Source organism: Cygnus atratus, chromosome 26, assembly GCF_013377495.2.
Source record: "Cygnus atratus isolate AKBS03 ecotype Queensland, Australia chromosome 26, CAtr_DNAZoo_HiC_assembly, whole genome shotgun sequence".
NCBI classification, from domain to species: Eukaryota; Metazoa; Chordata; class Aves; order Anseriformes; family Anatidae; genus Cygnus; species Cygnus atratus.
In genome coordinates this window covers 5,248,276-5,275,019 of record NC_066387.1, presented here as the reverse complement: position 1 = coordinate 5,275,019, position 26,744 = coordinate 5,248,276, and the positions used below count along the sequence as shown (strand labels likewise).

General features: G+C 50.0%; 2 protein-coding genes across 4 annotated transcripts in view; one reads left to right on the top strand and one right to left on the bottom strand.

Annotated features, from left to right (window-relative positions):
• Positions 1–717: 717 nt before the first annotated feature.
• On the bottom strand, positions 718–4,772 carry OAZ1 (ornithine decarboxylase antizyme 1). Its single transcript, XM_035569699.2, is given in 6 exon segments — positions 718–1,147; positions 1,258–1,343; positions 1,851–2,023; positions 2,153–2,239; positions 2,241–2,298; positions 4,557–4,772. Coding segments are annotated over 6 exon segments (651 nt in total). The 5' UTR covers positions 4,673–4,772; the 3' UTR covers positions 718–1,016.
• A 297-nt stretch (positions 4,773–5,069) lies between these two features.
• JSRP1 (junctional sarcoplasmic reticulum protein 1) overlaps positions 5,070–26,744 on the top strand; it is a 29,442-nt gene continuing 7,767 nt past the window's right edge. The window contains exon 1 of one of the 3 annotated variants that reach the window (XM_035569690.2): positions 5,070–5,146. The gene's annotated coding sequence lies outside the window, so the exon portion shown is untranslated. Of the gene's footprint in view, positions 5,147–6,793; positions 6,818–12,156; positions 13,223–26,744 lie in introns of those variants that run through there. The other 2 variants (XM_035569691.2, XM_035569689.2) reach the window with 2 other exon arrangements.

The window sequence follows — 26,744 nt, the reverse complement described above, 5'->3', positions numbered from 1 at the left end:
TTTTGCCTGATTTGCAGCCCCCTTCTGGAAGCTGCCTTAGCTTCAGTGACAGTATTTAGCTATGCAAGTGCCACAAGCCTTTCTAGATCACAGCCAATAAGGCAGTGAGTCATCTTGCATGCCAGCACAGGACTCCACCACTACCGCTAGCACTGATTTCAGATGCTAAAGTGCACTATTTGGTTCTCAAAGCTGCTTGAACCTCATAGCATGCATGCACTGTGCTTCTCAGCATTTCACTCATTTCACTCTAACCAACTCATACCCTGAATTACCTATCCTATGAAACATTGATATAGCAGGGATTTACATATATATTTATATATATAAAAGCGCCTATCACCATAGTGATAAACCCTCTTTGGAACCACTCTGATGGCAGGGGTAAGAACAGGAGTTGGCCTGTTAGTACCTCAGCACTTCTGTTTCCAACCAATTTAAAAATAAAAAAGCCAGAAGACTTTGCTGCCAGCCTGACTGGTGTTTAATACTGCTGCTCCATCACTGATCACAATGACCAGTAGAAACGGATAACCTGCTATAGTTCTTTCACTAAAAGCAGGCTCTTCCAGGACTGCAAGTCCTGACAGATCATAGCCTTGAGCTCCAATCAAGTGACAAGTAACCCACGCCTTTCCATACCTGCAACTTTAATGGTTGGGAGAGTTCCAGAGCCAACTCGTCAGGGTGCAAGTCTTAAACATCTTAAACCAGCAATAAAAAGTAAAATATAAACTTTTATTTAGAATTAAAGCAAATACTTCAGTATCACAAACACAATATTAAACTTCAAGAAATATACTGCTAATTTGGAGGGAGCATTTATTTGCACAACCACAACATGCGCACAAATCCAGAAAAAGATGTGGAGTCTGAAATTTTCAACATCTCACCACCAGAGCAGTTGGTCACAACATCTCATACAAAGTTATATATACTGTAATAGATGTTGACAAAATTTCTACAGAATCATCTTTATAGACAACAAGAAAGCTCTAAAAGGCAAACATTGCAATCTATTCTTCTTCTGATGAGTCTCTCTCAAACGTGTAGGCCATGAAGCAAGCATCTGGTCTCTTGGGGACAAGGGGATGCCCTGGTCTCACAATCTCAAAGCCCAAAAAGCTGAAAGTACGGAGCAATGCAGCTAGAAAAAGAAAACATTTAATTCTCTTGGTATCAAACAACAGTTAAAAGTTTCCACCAAAACCAACTTCAAATATTGCATTAACATCTAGTGACAGTGCTAACACCTACCTCTATCATCTCTGTTCTTGTGGAAACAAATGAACACATGATCAACTCGAAGCTGTTCTTCGGCAAACTCCAGAAGAACTGCAAAACTACAAAACAAATGCAAGGCATTCAATGCACATGAGCAAGCACTTCCTTCAGAAGCAGGCAGCAAGGCCCCATGAACCCATCTGCACACATTACAAGCACAAGTAGCAGGCATGGGTTGGAGACTCACACCAACGAGAAATCCCCAAGCCATAGCTATAACTTGAGACACAAATTTAAATCTTAATTACACAAAAAAATGTTGCTGTTTTTTTTGTTGCAGCTGAAGGGAGAACTGCAGTGACGGACTCAGAACCAGAATGGTATTTTCAGTGGATAAAAGCAACCACCGCTACCAGGAATGCAGTTTGAAATCAGATCTTTGCCCTTGATTTTGCCTGACAGAACAAGCAGATGAAGCTCTCAGATCAGGATCACTTAGTTGTAGTCTCTTACAAAAGAGCATCAAGCACCATGAAGCACCATGAGCAGACTGAAGAGAACATCCGACAGTACTATGCTAGATCTTCAAGACAAATCAAACTCAAGTTGCATTTTATTCTACCCACCTGTCCTTGCTCCCTTCAGGCAGAGCACCACTGGGAATTTCTATATAGAGGTTGTTGTTGTTCAGCACTGCTCTCCAACTAATGTGTTTGGCATCTGTAAGCCTTGACTGGACATTCAGAATTCTTGTCCTGTTATTAGATGTTAGTTCTTCTGTTACATTCAGCCGATTATCCTGTAGCAGTAATACGTGCAACATTACTTCCAGTTCATTTTGGAGAAGAGTTAACTCCCATTAAAAGGGCTGGGACAAGAAAAGTTTCCCACCTACCAGAGCAAGTTGCTTAACATTACTCATACTCACCGAATAAAATAAATTAGCTGAAAGATTGTGATCCCTCTGACTATTCCCTCGCCCACCTGGGATCTTCAGGGGTGGGTGAGGGACATCAGGAGCACCACCGAGGCCCCGGACCCAGGTTACTACAGCAATTGAAGGGAACCCTGGAACTAGAAAAGAATCACAGTTAAAGGTAAACAAGCAGCAGTGTTAGAGCCCTGGGAATTCTAGGTTTTACAGGGATTAGATAGCACAGTTTTGTAGACTGAGGGAACTCCTCCCACTGTAACCTAGTCAAGTAGCAAGACAAAAGAACATACAGGCCAAGCACGAGAACATCACCTAAAGCCCAGATCCGCAGGCATCAGAAAGCTACTACTGTACTATACTGAATGAAATACTAGGTTGGAGATGAAAATACTCTTAACTTGGTATGAAGTACATTTCTGTATCGTGGCAGCTGTATGTTTGACCTGATCTCAAGAAAGGAACCATTTCACTACCATGTATGCAAAATCCCATTTTCTTCCCCACCCTGGAAATCGTTTTTCCTTGTGATATACAGCCTTAATTACATTAGATCTTTGCATCAGCTCTCTTGGCTTGAGGTCAGAAAAATTACATTAAATAGCCTCGCAGAGGACACTATCTCAAATGTTATCAGGCAAAGCTCAGAAGCAAGCTCTCGAGTTTCAACTTAAAGACCACATCTGATGATTTGGAAATCTGCAAGTCTTTCTACTGACTGACTTTTGGAGCAATCATACCTTGCGCTTAGCCACATTCAGTGTTTAAGGTGAAGAATGTTATCTTCAGACATGAAACATTTCTTGTGCGTGTGCTGTTTCATCCCGTCTCTAAGCCTGCTTGGCTGTGAATAAGCCTTCTACTGTAGGAACAGCAATCGCTGTGCCGCCTGGCCCCTCCCTCTGCACCATCCTTCACCCTGCAGGCTCACTCTTGAGTTGCGTCATCTCAGCAGATGCAGCAATCCAGGCCCTTAGGGAAATTTTCACAATCGTCCTGTCTGTGAGTGCCAGCAGCCATTTGCAAATCAGAATAAACATGTACAAAATAATCCACCATTTTGCACAGTTCATACGAGTTTAATTTTTAATGAGCTTGGAATCTGTGACGAATAATCTGTATTAGAAAGGCAATGAATGGCCATATAGGTCAAATATGAAATGCCAGAAGGCATTAGTAAGCACAGCGGCTATGAAGTTATTAAACTAAAAATTATGATGTGCTCAATCTCAATTAAATGTGTTCAGTCCATTATTTTAGACTCTCTGAAATTATTTTAATACTAGCATTACTTATTTTATTTCAGAATGATTGCAGATCTACGTATTCCTAATTAGCCTTACAAATAAGCCTTTGAACACCTTGTTCAGAACTGTGCAGTAGTAATCCTTTATGATTTCACCTTTCACCCAATGAAAAGCACTATATAATGAAGGCTGTCTACAGTTTACAACTGAGAATATATTTTAGTGATGTTTGGGTAATCTTACTCCTCTTGAAAAAAAAATCACCTCTCTTTAACCTGCAGTTAAGTATAAAAACAGCTTTCTGTAGCATTCTAGGGCTGGTCTCACAATGCACACACCAGGTCTGTTCATCACTCTCTTTATTCAAGGCAGACCCACATCCTAAGCTTCCATCACTGTAGCCCGGTCACCCCCATCCAGATCTTTTCTCCCCAGCATCTGTTAGGATTGTTTAATCCTTCTGTTGACTTTTAAATTAAGAGCTCTCGTAACAGCCTTACATTCTGCTTTAGGCTCAGCACCTCGACTACTTCTCCAGAATATCTGCGCTTACGTAAGGGGCTAACAGCTTCCAGCCCTTTCCCCTCTCTGCCTAATCCTGCCTTTTCTCCCCGTGGGGGCCGTGCCTTTTGTCTTCAGGAGCCTTTTCCCCCCGTTACCCCGCCGGGGAGGGAGGGTACGGCGGAGCAGCCCCCCGAGGGGCCGGGGGTGCCCTGCCCCAGCCCTCCCCCCTCGGCTGAGCCCAGCGCGGGGCCGGGGCCTGCCGCTAACGTGGCACCGGGAGGGGGCTCGGGGGGCGCCTGCCTGGGCCCGGCTGCGTGTAAGGGGGGGCTCAGACGTGTCCCCTAGCACGGCTAGGGGCGTAACCGACCTTACGGCGTTGCCTTAGACTCTTGAAAATTAAAAAACAATAGTAATTTTTTTTGTATTTTTTCCCCTCCCGCCCCCCTCCCCCCCCCCTTCTTTTGTGGGGGAGGAGGCCAGGCCGCAGGGCCCGCCCCCACCACGGAGCAGCCGTGCCCCCGGTCCGGGAGGGAGGAGGACGAGGAGGAGGAGGAGGAAGAAAACCAGAGCCGGCGGGGGGGGGGGGGGGGGGGGAAGCCGGCGGCGAACGCCCTGCGGTGCGAAGGCTGAGCGAGGCCCCAGCCCCTCACCTGCTCTGTCCGGTACTGAGGCTCAGCACGGCGGGCATGATGGTGCTTTTATTCCCCTCTTTCTCTCTAGCGAAGCAGTGACTGTTGAGTATCCGCTGCAGGGAGGATTTCACCATCCGGCCGCTCTGGTCCGAACCCCGAAACCCTCCACTGCCTCCCGCCGGCCGCTCTCCAGGCGCTGCTACACAAAATGGCACCCGCGCCGCAGTGGGTCCTTATATACCCTCTGCACGGCCACGCCCCCATGTGGTACCGCCCCCCCGGAGCAGACCACGCCCCCGAACAGGAGAGAGCTCCCGTGCGGGAACGGCCCAACTGTCACTTAGAAAGCCTCGCTTCCCATTAGCTGAAGGGAGCGCGGGGGCGGAACATCGAGCTCTTTCTCTATTGGCCGGCAGCGCGAGGAGTTCGGCGCTGGTTGGAAAGGCGACGAGACTGGGAGTCACGGAGAGCTCCGATTGGCTGCGCCTCCGCGGGTGGGCGGGATCTGGCGGGGCGGGGCGGGGCTGGGCTGGGAGGCTTCGGCACGGTGTCGCAACCCTCGCTGATCGCAGGGCCGCCGGTTCGAGTCCCGCGTGCGGCTGGCTGAGGTAAACTGCGGGGAAAGGGAGGGGCCGGGCTGTGCGTGGCGCATGCGCGGGGGGTGGGGGGGAGGGTGCGGGGAGGCGGCGCCCCTGAGGGTCCCCTCAGCGTCCCGTAGGCCTGGGGCACCAGTAGGTCCTCCAAGGGGATGGGTCCCGCGGCGTCAGGCTTGCCCTGCATGGGCATCATAGAATTAAATGAATGTTTAGGGTTGGAAAAGACCTCCAAGATTAACATTCCCCTCCCACCAATATTGCCAACTGAACCACGTCCTCAAGCACCACATCCAACTTCTCCTTAAACACCCCCAGGGACGGTGACTCCACCACCTCCCTGGGCAACCCGTCCCAACACCTGACTGCTCTTTCTGAGAAGTAATGCCTCCTAATTTCCAACCTCAACCTCCCCTGGTGCAACTTGAGGCTATTCTCTGTAGTCCTATAGGCTGGATGTTGAGAGAAACGTCAGAAAAAAAAAATTAACCAGTCACCCAAGTACAGGGTGGGGAGTCCCACGAGGAATAGGCCGGGAGTGTGACCTCTTTTTGGTGCGCCTGTCCTTGGTTGATGCTAGAATCACAACGTCGCGTTTACCTTCAGTTTGTGTTTTATTCTGGCCACTGTGCGGTGTATAATTTTAAAGTTGTCTGGGTAGTGACTGTTAGTAACCTGAACAGAAAAAAGCCTCGTGCTGTGCCTTCAATGAGGAAGCAAATAAAGGCTGGTTATTTACATAGCAGATGCTAACCTGCTCCCTGAGCCCCATGACAAACAGTAACGCTCCCCTGATAACTTGCACGGCGCTTCTGATCGCCTGCAAGCGCTTTGGGAACCCGAGGCTTTGAGGCGCAGCTGGGTCTTCGCACCCCACCGCAAAAGCAAGGTCTGGAGGAAAGGCTGAGTGTTTCAGACAGCCCAGATCTCTTCTGGACAATACAGGTGTAAACGCCTTCTTAAATTGGAAAGAAAGCAGCAGTCAAATGTGTACGAAAAGTAAATACATGAGAATTCCCTGGTCCAATCTTTGACTCGGTCCGTTCTGAACATTTCAGCCTATTGCTTAGTAGGTGATACCAGTCCCTTTATAAAAACCAAGTCAGAAGCACATCGTGCAAGTCAGGGCACATCCTAAGTGGTGGATGTTACTGTCCTACATGGAAAGAAAGCTAAAATAAAGGTTTACATGATGCTGAATTGAGTTTGTGGGCAGGTATGCCTTGTAAATGAAGTGGAAAAAAAGATTTTTATAGAGCCAAAGAAAACTACTAAAGATACATTGTAATGATTAAAAAAAATCATGGTTTTGTATAAAAATGTAGATGTCTGTATTCTTTTTTTTTCTTTTGTTCAACCCGGGCTACAACAAGCCTGTTTATTGCCTTCAGGTACTGTAGCTTCATCTGAGTATACGTATATAATATTTTTATTGTGTTGTTTATATTTATTTGCTTTAAAATGTTCCCATCCAGGAGCTCTGAGCACATGGATAAACCATTGATTGGTTCCCCTTTGAACAAGAATAAGTGTCTAAATCCCCACCCTCCTTCTGTGTCCTGAAACTGCTCTGATTGACTGTGATGGAACAAAGTGTATTGCCAAATGAAAACATTGTCTGTTCTCCTGCAGCTTAGATGACAAGCCTAGCCTGGCCAGCAGCCAGTGACTAGTCTGGGAGTCATGGTAAGTAAGAGGTACACGAGAAAAAGCCTTTTCCTGCTGCAGGTGTCTGCACTTAGCTCCCAGAACACAAAATAAATGCGATGTTGGTGCTTTCATCGTAGTCTCTACGTGTAGCTGTTGATTTATGGATGGGAAGCTGATTGCCATTTAATGCATTACCCAGAGACCAACTTGAAACAATAGGATAGCTGCAACTCACGAATATTTGGACCAAATGAAGCACATCAGAGAAGATTTGGCAATTCATGTTTTGTGTGTTGTTTTAGAAAGGTTTTCCGGGGGGGGGAAGGGGGAGGATATATTTGTTGATGGAAGGACTGCCTTAGCATTTTGGTTTAGGTTTCATTATTTCTAATAATGACATTTATTATTTATGTGGTAATCTGGCTGTAATTCCTGATAATGGCACTGTGTCAAAGGACATCATCTTTGCAGCTGCTTTCCTCTTTACTGTGGCACTGGAAACAGCTTTGCTCATTGGATACCTGTCATCTCAGTGGGCCATCACTCCATTTTACAGTTGAGTGACCTGGATAACACTGTGGTGTTCTGTAGTCTGCAAAGAGCCCAATCAACCTGTTCTCTTTTTGTGCATTAAATATTGTGTGGGATTAGTTCCAGCTGCAGTTTTGCTGAGATAGCCTGCCTCTTCCAGTTTAGCAGTGACAATGATTCATAAATCCTCACAGAGAAGACTCTGACTCAGAATGTCAGGATTAACAGCTGAGGCACTTTGAGATGTTGCCATCTCCAGCTGTTTTTTTACCACTGTTTTGCCATGATTATCCTACCATAGCAGAGTATGCAGAAGTAACTGTGTGTCTGTGTCCCAATTGCTCCAGCCGCATTTTGTTTGGCATCTTTGGCCAACACTCAATCCCTGGTGTTATCTAATAACCGGGCAGTGAACCCTAACAGCTGACATGTGGGCTTCCATTCATATACACCCACATCTGCTGTGGCACAGTAGCTTTCAACACAGAGGCAAGAGGGACAATTGCAAGTAGACGTTCTCGTCCATCAAAGTCCTGAGGCTCTAGTTCATGCCAAGTCCTGTGCTGGTGTCCACAAACACGCTATCAAAGACCTGCTCATTCCACTGGCCCCCAACTCCCATGTCTCCAGGACACATTTCAAAGGATCAGCATAGTCCCCAGAGCTGACGAGCAGCAGAGAGCCTGTGCCAGTAAGCTTCTAGCAGCTCTCTCCTGAACTGCTTACTGAACTCCTCAGATGAGAGCGTGCAGCGAGTCCCAGAAGTTCTCTGTCTTACACAAACAGGTCATAGTAATTAGGCTGTATAATATCAGCTGGGAAAATATCTTGTGCAATTTGAGTTACTAAATAACCAGACCTGTTAACGGAGAAAGTACAGAAGCAGCAACACAGCCGAACTCCAGATTAGGAACCTAAGTTTGAATAGTTTCAGGTTGAGGAAAACAAAAGAGTTTTATTTTCCAGAACTTCATTTGCTTTTCTTTTTACCTCGTTTCAGCATGTCTTTCAGTCTCTTTTAACAAGAGACATCCCAAACATTAATCGGAATCACCAGTTAATGATTTTTGTCAAGTTTTTATAGTTTTTATTTTCTGAAGGGTGTTAGACTAGAAGCAGAGTTTATGACAGCAGAGGAGTAAGTAAAATCAAGGTCAAGGTTGGTAGCTGATGTAAACAGATGCTCAAGGAAGAAATGGGCAAGACCAGTAATGGAATGTCTTTCCTCTTCATTGTCCGCTTTCAGGTTTGCAGGAGTTTGTGATGAGATGACACAAAACTAGTGCTTAGGAAGATGTGCAGGATCCAAAACACTCTTAAGACTTGACCATCCTGAAATCCTGCAAGTTGATACTGTAGCTGTATCACTTCTTTTATTTAGAAAAGGAAAGATAAGCTGTTCAGCTGTTTAGGTGATTAAAACAAGACTAAATAACACGACCGCAACCATTAGTGTTTCTGTGTTTTTTTCTGCCACTGAGGATGCTACTGGGGAGTGGGCTGCCCGGGCTGCACTGCAGCAGTGCCCACTCGCATGTGCTAGAGCAGCAACAAAGCTTCAGTGAAGATGAGTGGAAAAGATTGGTAATGGACACGTAGCAGAAAGACCAGTATATTTCCTGCTTAGCTGCATCGTGCTGTCATAGCTCTTCTTGGATGTGGAAAGAGGAGATGTTTATGACATTTAGCAGCATCATGGGAATTAATCTGCCTCTGATTTGCTGACTAGGGAAGTACAAGAGAAAGAAAAACACAAGCTCTCTTTTAAAGTATGGACAGTCCTTACATAGCATTGCACACTTAGTATCTCCATAAAAGTAGTACAAACTATTTCAATAAATCAAGTAACCCAGACTATAAAATCAAGTTGTTCTGCTTGCCTATTCTCTCTCTTTCCATTCCAGGAAGACGCTCATTGTTCTAACAGTTTTAAGAGTTATCTAGAGATTCAGCCAAGCACCAAAACAGAACAAAATATGACACAGAGATGTCTGTCATGACGTGTTTTCACAGAAGTGATTGTGTTGACTTCTCCACCCTGTAATTTAGCTGCTTCTTGTCCCAGGATAATTTAAATGTTCAGTTTGGTCAGTTCTGTGTGGAGACAAAGCTCAGCACAAGTTTATGAGGTCTTTATCAAAACACTGGACAGTGTTATTTCTAAACTTTGTAAGACCTAAATCTTCTAAAGTGGGGCTCGTAGGTCTATCTGTGTCCTTCCTTCAAACTCCAGATTCATTGTTTTACAGGTAATAGTTAACTGTCAGTTACCTAATTTTAAATGCTCCCCCACTAACAACGCTCTTTGGTGAGTTAGAATCTATTCTGATCTTTGTGGGTCATGTAATTAGAACACTTTTTGTAGCTGGCAAACTCTCCTCATTTTCACTGACTTCCCTGCAAGAACGGTGTGATTTGAAGGTCAGGTTTTCTGCAGACCCCCTTGTGCTAGAAGGAAATTCTGCGTGCCACTGCAAAGTAAGGCTGGAATTCTTCAGTGTTTACCAGCACAGGGAAGAATTTATTTTCCAAGGTCCTTGTGAGATATTAACAAGAAGAAAGCAGTCACTAGTACGTTGGGCCAACAAATGTCTGTGCTTCTTACCAAAGAAACTTTGGAACTCCGCTTTCTCACTTAAAAACAGCTGGTATGAAGAGGACTATATATTGAATGCAGATGAGGTAACGGATGCTTAAAATGCTTTAAAATTTCAGTATCGCTTTTAGGGATGTAAACCGATGTAGTGCTGGTCACTAATAAGTGCCGAGTTGTCTTCTCTAAGTTTGCAGGAGCAGGCTTTTGAGGCGCTGCAGTTTGGTTTCCTTATAAAAATGATGCGGGGGTGAGAGGAGCAGCTTGAAGTGAGAACAGGAAACGTGGGCAGCGCCAGCCAGCAGCCGGAGACACAGGAGACCGTCAGGGGACGGCACCCTAACATTGTCGGGGAAAGAAGTGTGCGCCTGAGCAATTTGTCGTTACGGTTCTGTAATTTCAGAAAAAGTGCTTGATTTTTGTATTGATTTTTCTCCGGGTGCTGCTGCCAATTATGAGCAAACAGTCCTGAGGAATTCAGAGGTAGCTGCAAAACAATGAAGTGTAAGCCATTGCAACATCCTCCCTTCCACGATCCATTTTCTGTTTCACTTACTTCGGGCCAGATGTAGCTCCCAGGGGTTGCCCTTTCCGTTCCTGTGTTAAATGAGTGGTGACAAGGTTCAGATTCCTGCAAAGTGTGCAGACTTACAGAGGGGAGTTTAATTTGGGGACCGGATTGAGCGCTTTCAATCCTGCTAGCAGGGGCAGAACAGGGGGGCACAGCACCTCGCAGAGCTGGTCCTGAGAAAACAAGCCCCTGTCTGATCATACGCAATCTGCATTTTGGTGTGCAGAGGCTTTGTGGAATTCTTCCACAAGCGTTTTCTTTCCCTGCTGACCCCCTTGCTGAGCTGTTTGCTGGAGCCTTTGTGTACTGAATTTATTTACTTGTTTTTTTATTTTATTTATTTATTTATTTATTTATTTTTGGTGTAGCTTCCCTTTTCTCTTTCAGAGCAGTTCTGACATTTCTTTTCAGGAGGGGCCATTTCTACACCCTCTGTGTCGTGAGGGCGAGCGGGTGAGCTGGACAGGGTTGCTTATTTTCCTTCAGTTCTTGTTGTGCTTGGATCAGTCAACCTCAGGGACGAGGAAGTGCACAGTACAGCTTGGCTTTTGTAATTCGTAATTTCGTTTGGAAATGTTATCAAAACAAACAGATGCCAGCAGGATGAACGTTAAGACCTGTGCAGAATCTGCTCTGTTAGAAGCGCGTTCAGAGTCAGTTTTGCCTGCCTAAACATTTTGCCAACAGCTCATTAAAATGGATATATTCAAAGGAGACTACCCCCCCCCAATTAGATCGTACCTGTGATAAGAGTATTAACGAGCATATTTTCCCATAAATAAAATGAACAAGCCCTGAGGGCAGGGAAGGTTATTTAGCCTGCAATGAGTTATGTGCCATGCTCGTCCTTTTGAGAGTTGCTGGTGAGGGAATCACTTCTCCCCTTTGCTGCAGCTGGGAACAAGCCTGAGAATAGCCTCCGACCAGCAGAATTGGCAACGCAAGCTTTCTTCCAGCTGTATATGTGTGCTGCATGCTGCTTTATTTCGGGTATAATCCCAGGGGACTTTGTGCTAAGCACAAGGCTGGACAGAGCTCGCTGGAGCAGTGCTAGCAGCTGGAGCAGTGCTAGCAGCCAGCACAGCCCCTGGGTGACACAGGAGGGGACAGCGAGGGCCAGTCCTGGCCACCAGCACTTCTGCCAGCCTGGTTATTTGAGCTTCATGCAGCCTTGTGCTTTAGCCCACGAGCTCTCTGTGTTTGAACCAATATTTACTCACGGTGCGTACAGAGATAGCCAGCGATCCCTCCGAGCCAGGGCGGAGCTGCAGCCGACCGCCAGCCAGCTTAGCAGGCTGCTAGCAGCTCGGGTTGTTTGTTTATGGTTTTTATAAAAAAAACTCCTGAGTTTAAGCCTGTTGAAGGTGGCAGCTTGGCAAGACATTGCCCATGCGGGTAGAGCCCTAACAGTGCACCCGCTGTACCAAGTCCCCAGGCTGTCATTGCGCTTGGGAGTCGGAGCAGAGGCTTTCAAATGAAGGCACCTCTATTTCATTACCACAATTTTCCAGTTTTCCTTAAAGGTTTTTATTTATGAAGCCACCCTAGGTACAAATTAACTTACACTGCCTCCTGCTTGACATTAACTTCTGGAGGAAGCTGAGTTCTGCAGGGTTGATGCGTCCCTGGCTGGAAGGTGGGATGCGGTGCGGGGAGCGTCGCGATGCCCGGCACCCAGCTTCCCAGATAACCCCACCTTCGGGAGCTCTGTACTCGTGCAATCACACATGGATTTGCCACCTCAGCCCAGGGTGCTTCCTGCTACAGAGGCAGGGCAGCCAAACAGCTGAGAATGGGCCAGGCACGTGCAGGAAAGCTCCAGAACATGGCTGTCCTTTCCTCTGCCAAAGCACTCTTCCACCCATTGCTGAGCACATGCTTGTAACTCCCAATAAATCCAAGGTGCTAGAAGATAAAGCAGTGGCATAAGGAAGGCAAGAAACCTGAAAATTACCATTCTGGTTGGACTAATGACCCAATTTAGGCTGGTTTCCTGCTTACTGTGACTTTTACCAAGTACTTCAGAAGACAATCTGAAAACCTCCTGCTTCAGAAGTGCATGCAAGGAAAGGGAGCAGCTGTGCTTACAGAAAACAAGCTGTCTGTGTGGAGTTGAGAACTATTTCTGAAATTTGTTTTGGGGGTGTTTTAGCTCCTTAGGCTGTGGCTTTTAGTCCTGTGGATGCCTAGCCTCCATGGGAATGTTTCTCTCCATCCTCCCTTGCGTCAGTGGGGTAATTTTGGTCTGGCTCCTGTGTACGTCCTTTTAAATGGCATGCAGACTGTGGTGGTCCCCTGCCCTTCTGGTACATCCCCGGATTTCAGTCATGCAGCAGGCAGCTTTCTTAGCGCCCGGTTCCTTGCTCCCGTGGCGTTTCCATGCAATGTCTGTGCTTTGCGCAGCCGTCTCCTCGAGCTCGGGCTGTGGCCTGAACGCCGTCCTCTGGGGCAGTCTCAGCCCATCCTCAGACTCATTGAGCTCATTAGGGAGGAAAATGTAATCAGCGCTGTTCTTCAAGGACCGGGACGTGACAGGAAGCAGCGAGAGCCAGCAGGGCAGTGCCACGGCTGCCAGAGCAGCGCACGCAGCACAACAGCCCTGCAGTTCTGCTGCGTCACATCGGGGCTCCATGGGTGCAGCATGCACACAAAAACTGGCCTGGCCCCGACCAGAGCGTGCCTCCAGCAGATCCTGCGCCACCCCTGTGACCACCTGTACTGAGACAGCAAAAACAGAATTTGTGTTGTACGTATTTAAGTTGTCAGCATTACCTCTAAGCAGCCCTCGGGCTCCCTTCGGAGGCTGTAACTTGCATTGTTGGGTCACTGTGGATGGGGAAGCTGAGGCACGGAGAAAGGACCAACCTCAGGCCATACAGAGGCAAAGCCCCTCCAACCTCAAATAATTCAGAAAATGGACTGGGCTTTTGTTGTTCTGGTTTTTTTAGGTCATTTTCAAAAGTCGGTTGACCTCACAGTACCTTCAGAATACGCAAAATGTTCTCTGGAACCTAAATTATCTGTCCTTATCTTGTCTCAAACCTCATCGATAATCCTCTTTGCTGCCTTTAAAAATATTTAGAGGAGATTATTCTTTGGCAGTGATAGTCATGTTTAGTTCACTTTTATATTGCACTGGGCTTTTCTTTCAATGGCTTCCTGATGTCTTGCTGCTTGGTATTGTTAGGTTTATGTATTGCGGTTTTAAGATTTTAAATGGGTTTAGAAATACGCTTGCTTGTGGTAACTGGATGCTTTTTCCCATGAAATATTGTGGAGACAGCTGCGAAATATCAATTTATGCAAAACTATATTTTTTAATTTTAATGTTGACATCGCCACTGCCCTGCACCTCTGAGCGGCTCTGCCTGCCGGTGGTGCAGCTTCTGCCTTTGTCCAGCAGCACCAGGGGGATGGCAACGAGACTCTGGTTACTTGCATCATCACCGCCTGTGTCCCTGGGACTTTTTAAACTCTTTGAATTTTAACTAGAAGGGAATTTACATCTGACATCTGACCCAAGTACTAAATCGAGTTTGATCAGTCAGTGAGGCAAAAAAACTGAATATTTGGGGCAGCAGCTACTTTCCTGAGCCTTGCATGCAAAGCAATGCAAATTTCATACTACACAAGGCCTGATTAAGCCCTCAGCATCCCAGTTCAGCCTGCTGGCACCCCAGCATGCCGACCTGCTGGAGGACACATTCACACTCTTTGCCTCAACCACTTCTCACAGCCGTTCTGCTGAGACCCTTTTTCCATGACCTCCAGGTATAACAGCTGTGACACATTTGTTTGGAGGAAGCTGCAAGATTAGGAAAAACAAGCTGGTCTTAATTTTCCTTCAAAATAAGCTATTGTTGTAGCTCTCCAAGATCCCTGCTCATTGTAGTACTTTAACAATCTCAAGGCGCACACAATCCAAGGGAAGTCAGCTTATATAGCTGCTTTGATTTTTCATCTGGGAAGATTTCAGGAGCTCTTGGCATGGCTTTAAGGGGACACTGAGCACTGGGACTCCCCCGAGGTGCAAGTTTCAGCCTCCCAGTTTCCCAGACTGAGGCGTGGGATGTCTTTGTAGGGCCAGGAGAGACAAACCTGGACCTGCTGTCCACACGTAGACCTGGGATTCCCTTCAAAAAGGTGCAGTGCTCCACCCTCTCAGCCTCCAATGCATCCCCTGCAAGGCTCTTCCACAAGCTGAGCACTCTAAGAGTTGGGAAACACCTTCTTAATCCCACTTGCATTTATTTGCAGCCAGTTTTTACCCAATTGGTTTCATGCCAACATTGTCCTTATGCTTAAATAAGCATCCCAGCCCTCTCACGGGTGCTTTTATGTGTAGCAGTCATACCCCTCAGGCCTTTGTGGGCTGTTTTTTTTTGTTGTTGTTGTTGTCTTTGGCTAAGCAAACCAAGATCATCTTCTGTAATAGCTTCCTTTTGCCTTGTTTTGCTTATTGTCAAGGAAGCATCTCAGCCACCCCAAATCTTTGCTGCACAAGCTATGGATGTAAAGCATCAATCCACGGACATGCTCAGTGCCATCAACTCCTAGGCAAAACCCAGCTGTTCATAAATGCATTTGCTGGCTGTTGCAATAGGAAGTGAAAAAGCACATAGAGCAAGGAGCAAAAAGCTTGGCACGCACACCTGGGGGTCCTAAGGGAACCAAGGTGTTGGGGCTTTTGCCGTTGTGCGGGGCTGCTGGGGCTGCAGCACTGGCTCATGTGATTCTCTGAGTCTTGTCTTTGATGTTCTGCTGAAAGCCCTCTTTAGTGGTCTGGCGAAGGGCCGTAAACCAGCTCTGGGCTGAGCCTCCGGCTCAGTAGTACCTGGCTGGCTGGGAGGAGGCTGGCAAAATCTTACTTGGCGCCACAAAAATGTTGCTTAGAGGTCTCCCACCAGTCTGGGCCTGAGTCTGCCTAGCTGCCATATGCCAATCTTTGATGAGGAACTAAGAAAATATTTTTTGGTGAAAACCGGTAGCTTTTCATCTTTCTTCTCACCCAGAGCTAAAGGTAACCTTGACGTGGTTTGCATGCAGCGGGCGCTGCTGCCCTTCAGCCCCGTGTGCTCCCCGTGAGCAGCACATTCCCGGGATGGTGGGTGTAGTCAGCATCACTTGGGGAAAAGCAGGAATAAGGCACCAAACGGGGCTCAGAAACAGTGCCGGGCCTTGATGTGTAAGAATAGAGACCTGCCAGCCCCAGCCTTGCTCCCTCCTGTCCCTCAGCTCCTGGAGATGGACATTTCAGAACTCTTTTGGTTGCAGCCCGTGCAGCACTGAGGATGCCGAGGCCTCGCTCTGTCTTCCTGCAGCCACTCGGCACCAACGCAACACCGGCCCCGTCCTCACGTCCCTCCCCAGCACCACAAGAGCTCTTCCCCCAGACCAAACCATCGTGTTGGTGTGCCCGAGCCACCCCGGCTGACTCAGGCATCCCCGACGTACCAAGGGAGCGCGGCTGGAGCAAGCCCACGTCACCACATCCGCGTCCCCCCCCGTGCCTCCTCCCCGGCACCCCACACCTCGGCACCGCAGGGTGGAGCAAGGCTGAACTGGTCTCTGCATGCACATCTCTTTTGTCTGGCGTGGAGGAGCAGAAACTGCTGGAGGGAAGCGTTTTAACGACGAAAACCACGCGGGGCTGAATTGTTCCCTGCATCCATGGAAAATTACTCCTGCTCACTCTTCCCTTTGCTTGAGCAGCTCCAAAACACGCTTGTAGGAGGAGGGGAGTGTGTGTACGTGTGGGGTCAGAGCTGTTCCTTTTTTTTTCCCCTGCCTCTGAATGATTTATTCTGAAAGATTCTTGCCTTTGAGTCACTGGGAAAACACACAGCAGTCAGAAAGTGTTTGGGGGCCAGCCATTGAAACGTCACGGTGAGAAGAACAGTACGAAAGGAGCCCCCGGCACCCAGCGATGCCGCCCCAGCCCCCAGCGCTCTGTCCCTGTCCCATCTGGCACAAGTGGGAACAGATGGGAGAGGTGGTGGCGGTGGGTGCGGGTCCTGCTGCCCGCGGGGCATTGCCCACTGCTGCCAGCCCCCAGCCCCCCGCCAGCAGCACGGGGCAGGGCAGGGGCACCAAGGGCACTGGGGACAGCGGGGACACGAGGGACACCAGGGACATGGAGCAGCTCCGTGACCAGGGCACCTCTCTGCACCTGCGCTCGCAGGAGAAGGAAACCTGGGTACAGGAGGACGTGCTCACCGGTATCGTTCTCTCGGAGTGCTTTATGGCATCATAGCTAACTAAGGCCAATTCTCTAAAATTAGTGTTTGATACATACATTTGATTTCAGTTTGCAAATCCTTCTACGCCTGCCTGTAGTAGGGTTTTGAGGAGTGGCCACGCTGGGGTCCTTTACTCAGGTGCATCAGCATGAGCTGTGTGCTGGCCGGGGGAGCTCTCTGCCACCCGTGACCATTTGCCACCCCCACCCACGAGCCCACCCTGCAAGCCCAGGGGCCGCCTGCTCCCTGCCTGCTCTCAGGGCTGCCCGAGGGTCCTCCTGCCTGTTCCCCTTGCAGCTGCTTTTCTGCGGTGCTCCAGCTTCCCTTTTTCACCTCCCTATGCTTTTTCATACCTTTCTCCACCTCTTTCATACCTTTCTTCACTTCTCTATGCTTTTTCATAGCCTGCCTTTTTCTCTGAGTTTCTCGCTTGTCTGTCCACCCACATTCTTGCTTCTTTTCCTCCTCCCTTGCCTATTTACACACTCCCTCTGGTCCCAGCTCTGCCCAGCTTTCCTCTCTACCTCTCACTCCCACTCTCATTTTCTTTATGTCCCAACTGCAAAGTCCTCAGGTATAAGAAAAAAACAAATCCCAGTGCTGGGAGGCTTTGGCTACAGCCAAGGGCCAAGCAGGCTGCCTTCCCTGCTCTCCGCACAGCCCAGCCCATGCCTCTCCTCGCTCCCTGCGGGCCCTCTCCACTGCCTTCCCCGGGGGCCCCTGGTGCTGTGGGGCGCACTCCGGCCCTGCCAGCTGCACTCAGTTGTCTCTTTGCTTTTCTGTCTGCAAGCAGAAAGCATTTCTGCCCCGCACCACATCGCCGATTGGCTGCTGTTGTCTTCGGAGGAAGCTGCAGGCGTACACAGAGCAGCATCGCTGCGAGCATGCACAGAAAGCATCATTGCAAGCATGCACAGAACAGCGTTACTGCAAGTACGCACAGAGCAGTGCTGCTGCAAGCTCTGCTCTGCTCTACCAGGACAGAGGTGGGAGGTTTCTGAGCAGAAACCTGCTGGGAGCTGCCTCTCTGCTGGGTTTGCCCCAGCACCAGGGGACGAGGCCACAGGTTGTCTGAGCCGTCGCTGCCACTGCCGGCCACAAGCACTCAGCGCCCAGAGGAGGAAAGGAAGGAGAAGCAGCACTGGCAGCGTGTTGTGAAAGGGACCAAGCTAAACACATGGAAATTAGAGGCTGGGTGTCAGGGGTGATTTCTGACTGGGGGATGTGGCAAGCAGCGGGTCATGTCTGGAGAGGAGGAACAGAAAAAAATCTGTTGTTTGGACACAGAAAGCGGAACTGAAAAAAAGCTCTAGCAGATATCATAGAGGAGTTGGGGTTGGTGGATTTAGTGATAAACCTTGCAACAGAAATGACAAGCACTAAACTCCTTTAAGATTCTCTACAAGCTGAGTGAATTTATCTACCTTTCTGCAGTGTTAGGAGCATGGCAAATATTATTCCCCCCGTTCACAGGAAGGGAAACTGAAGCCCAGCAGGGCCATGGGGCTGTTCCTGAGCACGTGCTCGGTCCCGGCAGTGAGCAGCTGCGCCTCCATGTGCGACTTCTTGTGCTTCAGCCCCGTCCTGCTGCAGGACTGCTCCCATCCTGGCAGGCAGCTCCCCTCTCGCTGGCGGTGTGAGCTGGTGCTTACCTGCAAACATTCCCCTTCCAGAGGTGTTCCTGGCATCTGCAGCCTTTTTTGCACCCAAAAGTCCTGGGTTGGGCTTTTTTTGCATATATTTTTGCTTTTCAACTTGCTTTCTACTGCTCTGGAAGCTCACTTGTGCACCTGGGAACCTGGTGGGAGCCGTTGTGCTGCGGAGGCGGGCTGGTGTTCACCCCGGCTCTTTGGGGCGGGAGGGTTTGTCGGAAACCTTGGGGTGTGACATGAGCCACCAGAATGTTGTGGCAGCTCCTTCTGGTCTCTAGGACCCAAACTCAGGCCTGTTGCAAAATCCTGATCCATGGAGGGAAGGAGGGGAGCTGGGGGCATCTCCCTGTACAACCAGAGAGCATCTTCTGTTGTTGTCCCCTGTTTTTCACCACTTTTTCCCCAAGATCTTGGGCTGTTTCAGCTTCCTCTGCACTGCCCAGCCCCGGACGGGACAGCAGGGAGCGATATTTAAAGCGTTTGTGAAACTGCAGCTGAACCTGAGTAGCTCTGCAGTGCCCTCTTCTCCTTTCGTGGTTTTGAATTCCTCGCATCCCTCTTTTCCATGTAAAAGGAGAGCAGCTCTATTTAGGGACTGGCGATTGCGCTGCTGAGGGTGCCTCCAGCAGCAGGTCTCAGTGGCTCTGAGCTCCCCATTCTCGGCTGGGCTCGTGGCTGCTCAAAAGGCTCCGGGTGGCATCGGGAGCCAGGGCTAGAGCTGAGGTGTGGCACCCAGGTCGGTCCCTTTTGCAAGCAATTGCTCAGTTAGTGCCTTCCCCACAAGACTGCCAGCCTCTCCCTTCTTGGTATTGGAAATTATTTCCCTCAGAAATCAAGAATCATGAAACTGAGGTCATGGGACCGGTTAGTTACACGAAGGGAAGCAATCCCACAGCATTTTTTCCATATGAATAATGCTGAGAATCCCTTTTTGGGCACACGCTGCGTCTCGTCATGGGCACGGCCACACCAAGTGGCATGCACAGAGCCCCGGGGGCGAGCGGGAGCCGTCCCCTGGCGGGGGCTGCGGGGGGCGCAGGGCAGTGCAGGTAACGCTATCGCTTTCACTGGAGGTCGACCAGAATTTATGTCTGTGTCACTGGTACGGCAGCCTTGGCTGTTTGACATCTAGGGTTGGGACACATGTAATTCAAGCCAACAAGGGATTTCATGGGTGTGTAAGACGGGTGACCTTCATGCCTGGAGGCAGAAAGCAGGGAGAAGCAAGAAGAGCAGCTGTAGCAGAGCATAGGCGGTCTTCCCATCCTGCGCTGCCCGTTAGGATGTTCACTGTTTTCTTGCCTTCGCCTCATTTCATTTGTCAGTCGCCCTCCCTTTGCACAGCTGTGGAATCCCAAATTGGCAAAAGTTACGTGACTTTACCGCTTATGCCATTTTCTGGCCTGTTTACGTCCCGTAAATTAAGTCAATGATGAGCTTGGCATGGGATCTGGAAGTGTTTCACAGCAGGATTGGTTTCTCCCCTTTAATTAAACATTACAGGTTCCTCGTGAATCATACCTCATGCTGTTAGCCTTTTATGAAAAGCCTTAACATGGTAATTTATGGGAAATCTGTTTTGATGTGAAGGTTTGGGCCCTGCTTCTCACCTCGCGCATGACCCGCAGTGGCTGCTGAGTGCCCGGCGGTGCTGGACACGCACCCAGGCTCGACCACCAGCGGGACCTGCCCCAGTTCTCATCTCGCAGCCCCCCCGGACCAGTCCTCCAGGAACCTCCTTTAACCCCTTTCCAAAGCGGTTTTTTCCTGAGCCCCTACCAGGTCCCCTGACGATGAGGTCTGAGCTTCCACCACGTGTCCATGCAGAAGCTCTCCCTTTGCTGGTTTTCAACCTATTGCTCCTTGCATCTGGGCTCCATCTTTTGTGCTTCGTGAATTAGAGTAGCCACTCCCTTTCGCTCTTTTCTGCACCATTCATGCTTTCGTAGATCTCTCAAGTTGTTTTTCTCTGCCGTTTCACTCTGTTCAGCCTTTCCTTGTGTGGAAGCTCTGTCGTACGCCCGGTCCACTCCCGCACCCAGCCCGGCCCTTTTTTGCACATCATCTGCATCTTTTCTGACATGAGGTGGCCAGCACTGCTGGCAGCATTCAAGGTGTGGGTGCACGAGGGATTTCTGCAAACGCATCATGGGTTTTTCTAGCGTCATCTCTGCACCATTTGCAGCAATTCCCTAGGATGCCTTTTGGCTGTTATAATCCCTGAGCTGACATTTGCAGTTACATCCACAGTGGCTCTAAGACATCTTTGTGGTGCTGTCTCATTTATAGCCTATTGCATATGGGTTCCTGGGGATAGTAGTGCTTTATTTTAAAGAAACCAAGCATAGGTGATCACCCTGTCACCCCACCCCTCTTTCTAATACCTGTAGAAAGCACTGACCAAGAGCTGCTGAAACGGGAAGGTGGCACGGATGTCACCGGGACGCTCAGGTGCTAGAGGGAGGTGTGGGTGAGCAGGTACATGTCCGGGCAGGCAGTAGAGCCCCGTACCCAGGACCTGCACCAGCAGACACAGTGGGATTTTGCCTTCCCACCAGCTCGTGCACAGAAACCGGGACCGGGGGACAAGGGAGGGACACACAGAAGTGGTGGGGATGGGGACAAGAAACTTCCCGTCTTGCTATTCCCACTTGTTAGTCCTATTTATAGGGTGCCTTTCCACGGAGTATCTGGGCTTTTAGTTTTTATTCTTGGAAAATTATTCACTTCTTGGACCTGCCACGGAGCAGTTACTCACCAGCACTCCTCCCCAGCATGACATTAAAAGAAATTCCCACGGGGCAGCGCAGGACTGCTCACTTCCCTGCGGCCAAACCAGGCTCTGCCCCGCGCTGCGATCTGCCTCGTCTTGTCCTGTAATTCCCAGCCTGGCTGTGTTGCTCATTCACCTGCAAAAGTGGTTTGCTGCCTTTGATTTTTCTCCGATGAGATCATTCACCTTTGAGTACAAAACACACCGAGCAGTGTTTTGGCATGGGCTGACTGCTTCTGAAGGCGGACTCTTTCATTCTCTTGCTTATTACGTGCTGGGCCACCAGGTCTGTTTCTTGTCCTGCTGACTGTAAAACAGTCCAGTGGTGGTAATGGAGCGGTCTGGGAGCAGTCGGTGCCCCAGCAGGGGACAGCTGCTGCATGTATTAAAGGTGGGAGCTGCAGCTCCCCGCTCAGCGTTCCTATAGCACCCGGCACTGTTTTATGTGGGTGCAGAGGCAGAAAGGGTCGGCAGCCCAGTGGAGGCGTGCATTGTCACTTGGCTTTCAGGTGGCATCTTGCGCTGCAAGAGACCAAGGGTGGGCCTGGGGAGGTGCTCACCCCACTCTCTGGAGGGACAGAGGTGATCAAAGGGAAGGTGCTGCGTGTTCATCTCGCTCTTGCTGTTAAAATCCCTGAATTTCTAGACTAAGACATCAGTCGCATGGTGGCAGAGACCTGAAGCTGCCCTGGAGGCTGAGCTCTGCCGAGCTCATCCTTCCCGGGATGCAGAGGCCCAAGGATGGCAAATGCAGTGCTCGGAGACGGGGACCACTGGTGCCCAGTGCTGCTGCGGCACTTCCTATGGAAAGAAAACCCTCACCATTTCAACTGGCTGATTTGGGAACTAACTTGGGGTTTGAGGAAGAAATTCTTTCAGGCTGTTGTTTGTATTTCACTGGAACAACAACAACAACAACCAAAAATATCAAAAAGACTCAGCTGGGTGCGCTTTTAAGCCTCCCAGCAGGCTGGGTGTGCAGGAGTGAGGAGGAGGGGCAGAAGTGATGGAGCAGGGGACAGCAGTTTTTGCACTTCTGTCCTGCAGCTGTGTTGCAAGTGTGCATCCTTTAACGGGCTTCATTTGTGGCCCTGAGACACCACTCGAGGGCAGCCACGCTTCAAAGGAAAGTGACTGCCCTGGAGAGGAGGAGGCAAATTCCACCTGCCCTGGTTGCACAGGGCCTCCGGCCCTTGAGCACTGCTCTCCATCCAGAGCTGGGCCAAACGGGGCAGCTGCTGGGACCGGGGACTGTTTGGAAGTGCTGCTGGGGACCATCCAGCTGGGAAGGGCTCGATGCAGCTGTTCTCCTTGGCTTGGGACCTCGAGGTCCTGCCCCTGCCCAAACCCCCCTCCTGGCTGCTGTGCCTTGGGTTTTCTTCCTGGGATGGAGCCTGCAGCAGGATCCAGGTCCCCGCTCCTTTGGTTGGGAAGTGCAACAGTGGGCACGGCGTCTCCAGTGGGCTCCTGCTGATTTGAGGAGTCCCTGGCCAAGGGGATGCCAAGCACCTCGCTGCTGCGATGGGGCTGTGCGGGAGCTCATCTCCTGCTGTTCTGCCCACTCACGCGGCTGTGTTGCCGTTTTTTTAATCACTCCATCACCACTTTAAATAGCTGTTACTACCACAGCCCGCGGGCTCCTGACTCACGTCCTCACTGGCTGCGCACCCAGGCAGATTCCGGTGTGCTGCCGTGCCCCGCGTGCCTCTGCTCCTGCCTGCCCCTTCCCGGGGCGCCGCGCGGCGCTTGGTGCCTTTCTGCCCAGAAGCACCAGGCCGGCAGGGCAGGTGATCACGGGAACCAGCTCAGTCCGGGCTGAGCTCTGCTCCTGCCATCCAGAAGGCCCCAAAATAAAGCACGGGCTGCTGAAACGGGAGTGACGATGAGGTTGTTTGGTTTCTCCAGGGGAGGAAGGAGAAGGGTCAGTCAGGGTAAACCTTTCTAATCACGCCTCCGTGCTGTGTGGGTGAGAATCAGCACAGAAGCCAGTGCAGTGCTTCGAACCGACCGATCACTTCGCTCCGCAGCACTCGGCTGGAGGTGCTTGTCCAGGTCCCTTCAGAGGCAGGCAGCCATATGGGCCAGAGCCTGCCTTCACTGAAGTTTCATTCTTGCATCTTCTGCTCCATCAATTCACAAAAATAATTCTTCTCAAGCTTGCATTAACCATGGCAAGTTTGCAATTGCAGCCTGGCTTTGCCAGGACTTTTGCCTTCTTCTGGTAATGGCAAGGAGTTGTGAACGAGCATCAGCCAGAAAGATGTGTCTTTTTGATCCTGAATTACAGCTCCATGATTTCCTTGTAAACTTAGCATGGCCCCACTGACTCAGAGAAGCTGCCTTGGACTTACACCAGCAGGACTCCTCCTGGCCTGCAAACCAAGGTCTCGACCCCAAAGCTGCTGCAGGCAGTGGGTGCCAGCGGTGAGCTGTGAGCAGGGCATCCCCACGTGGGTGCCGAAGCAGAGCAATGCTGCCGGGAGGCTTCAGAGCTGGTGCTGTGGGGAAACTGCCATTCCTTGCTCGGCTGGTGGGCTCAGATCTCATTTTAAATACAAATCTCACTCTGAGCTGTTTAAACAGGACGTGGTTTAGAAACAAAGGACCAGCAGGGGTATTATGGAAAAAGATTAGAAAACATTCAGTTCTGAGATTTGATGTTTTTTAATTCAGCCTAGGAGGGTGTGATCTGTACAGTGCTCCAAGCAGGGCATGATGCACACAGTTATTTGTTTGCTTTGCTGCAGTGGCATTGCCTGCACCGGACAAATGATTCTAATGATGCTGGGCAAAAAGGAGAGAAAGCTGAATAACTAAGAATGCAGTTTTGGGAAAGGAAGTTTAATGCTATTTTAAGGCCCAGCTGATTTGGTTCTTGCTTGTTTCTATTACAGAACATATTTCATTGGCATTGCTTTGTAGAAGTGAGGGAAGCGAAAGCTGAGAGCAGAAGGGAACTGCTCTCAGAAACCTTGTCCTGATGTCCTAGCCTTCTCTGCTTTGCTCGTAATTAACAGAGTAATTCAGAATCCGGCTGAACTTTGGAGAAGGAAAGCCATCATCAAAGTTTCCCAACCTCAGCAAGGTAACAAATGCATCCATGAGGGTGCCAGAAAGCTCCTTACAGAGCCAGAAAACACCCAAGTGGACAGCCCTGGTGATGTCAAGGGGGAATTTCTTTTTTAAGAAAGCAGATATTGAACCTTTGAGCCTACATGTACTATCACTGAGAAACAAAGAAATATATGGTGAGACAGGAGAGCACAGGCAAGCCTTGTGTGTATGTTTTACATGTGATTCCTGCAGTCTGCTGAATTTTAACTTGGAAATTTGTTGCCTGATAATAGAGAAATGGGGAGCTGTAGGGCAGGAGGTGCTGGGAAACATTCAGCCGAGGTCTGCTGGTGGTTAGGAAGTTCCTGCGATTTCTGCTGTCACTGCAGCATGCTCTGCTGCCCTTTGGGGTGTAGTTGTCCCTGTACAACCCTCCTCACCCTGCAGGAAGGCAGGACCACTGGTGGGACGAGGCCTCCCGTGGGACCTTTCCCTATCCCCCGGCAGTACAGTTCTAAGGACGGTTTGTTTGAGATACCATGTTCGAACACAGCCACTTGCTTGTGTTCTCCTCAGAGGTACTAATGGCTTTAAGCCTTCAAAGAGAATAATGATTAGCCCTAAGCACCACTGGGCTGTGAGAAAATGTATAATGGAACAATTACTGAAAGCAGCTGAGACTAAAAGTAGCATTTAATGGGATCCAGCATCTTCTGTTCCAGCTGACCTGAATGCTGCTTGTTCTGCCAGGCAAAGAGACTGAAAACCTCTGGGATTCGTAAATCAGGGTATTTAGGTCACACGTGGATTAGAGTGTGATCAGACTGGCTTTAATGCAGAGCTGCTCTGGGTGTGTATAGATCACACAGTATGCTGAGGAATCGATGCTTTCCAGGGCTTTGGGCACGATCACAGGCTCACTGTGAGCTGCTGCGGTGCGTCAGGGCCCCCGTGCCCCTCAGTCGCTGTGGGCACTGCCTGTCCTTTGGCTCGGAGCAGAGACCGAGCGAACTCGGTTCGTTTGAGAGCACACCACTGGCAGCAGGGTGAGCGCTGGCCCCAGCGACCGTCCCAGTTCTGCCGGGCCAGCCAGCGGCCGGGCTCTTCCCTCCTATCCCAGTGGACAAAGCAGGGGAAGGCAACCCGTGACACCTCGCTGCCAGCAGGGTCTGTCCCCAGCACGATCCAGCCGTCACCACCAGGACTGAGACCTGAAGGCACCCAGGCTGCTGCTGCCGGCCACCGCACAGCACCACTTTGTCCCTGGGTGAGAGGCTGGCTGTAGCTCGGTGCTGGAAGGACAGACATGCCATGGAGAGGGTTTCCCTGGCCAACATGGTCACCTTTGCTGTCCTCAGCTGGACCCGCATGCCCACAGGTGGTTCAGCCAGTGCTCAGCCTGCAGCATCGTGCTGCAAGACCCCCCATGATGTGTCCTGGCCACCTCCACACGAAGCCCCCTCAGTTTCTGGCTCACTGCCCCACCAGGCTTGCCCACAGCCAGAAGATGTGGGTAAGAGGAGGCCTCAGAGATGCTGCAAGCTGTGACTTTGCAAAGCAGGGGCTGGCCTGGGGCAGCGCTCATCCCGCAGCACTCTGTCCTCTCCCCGTCCCGTTCCCCAACATCAGCAAAACCTCGCCCCAAGAGAACAGACAGGGCCTTGGCTGGCCAAATCGCTGCAACACCAAAACTAGGGGGCAGCTCCGGGTCCTTTCAGGACGTTCTGTCAGCTGTCAGCCAAGCAGACACAGCCTGTGACCCACAAGCAACCAGGGAGGGCATCACCAGGATGGAGGAGCTCATTCAGGTACCAGCCATGGGTAAAGGATGCTCCATTTCTTGCTGGATCCCTCCATGTCAGGAAGTGTTACCCAACCCCACGGTAATGCCTGATGGCACAAAGCCACAGGAACATCCAGCTTCCCAAATGCTCTAGGCTTGCAATTAACTGCACCACCACAAGGAGATTGCTCAGCACAATGGATCTCAAATCTTCTATGATGAGAGAGCGGTGATTTGACAGGAGAAGCACAGCTGGCAGAGAGAAAATGTCTCTTCGCTTCCTGTAACTTCCAGAGTGCTCCCTAATAACGACAGTGCTCGGAAAGGTCTGTGGTTCCCGCAATTACCCGGAGGAATAATTTCCATGGCTGACGCTGCTGCGCTGCTACCTCGGGGCTGGGCGGCAGTGGCTGGGTTTCAGCTCACAGACGTTGCACAAGCTTTCAGGATGGCAAGAACTGATGTGTGCTGCATCCAACCGAAAGAGGAATTTTAGGTCAACAGCATGTTGTTGTCAGCACTGGGATGTAGCCAGGTTGCCATGGGGACACCTGTGCCTGTAGGTTTTTGATGGTGTGAGGGATCGGGATGCTCTTTCACCTGATTTCCCCAAGAAACCGTGCTTCTGTGATCCTTCCCTCCATCTGCCAGCACCACTCCAACCACTTCTGAGCCCAGCCACATCTAACGGAAGGGTGGAGAGCTCCAAGATGCCAAGCACCTGTGGTGAGCCCATGCAACGCCTGGCCTGAGCACCACGTGAATCT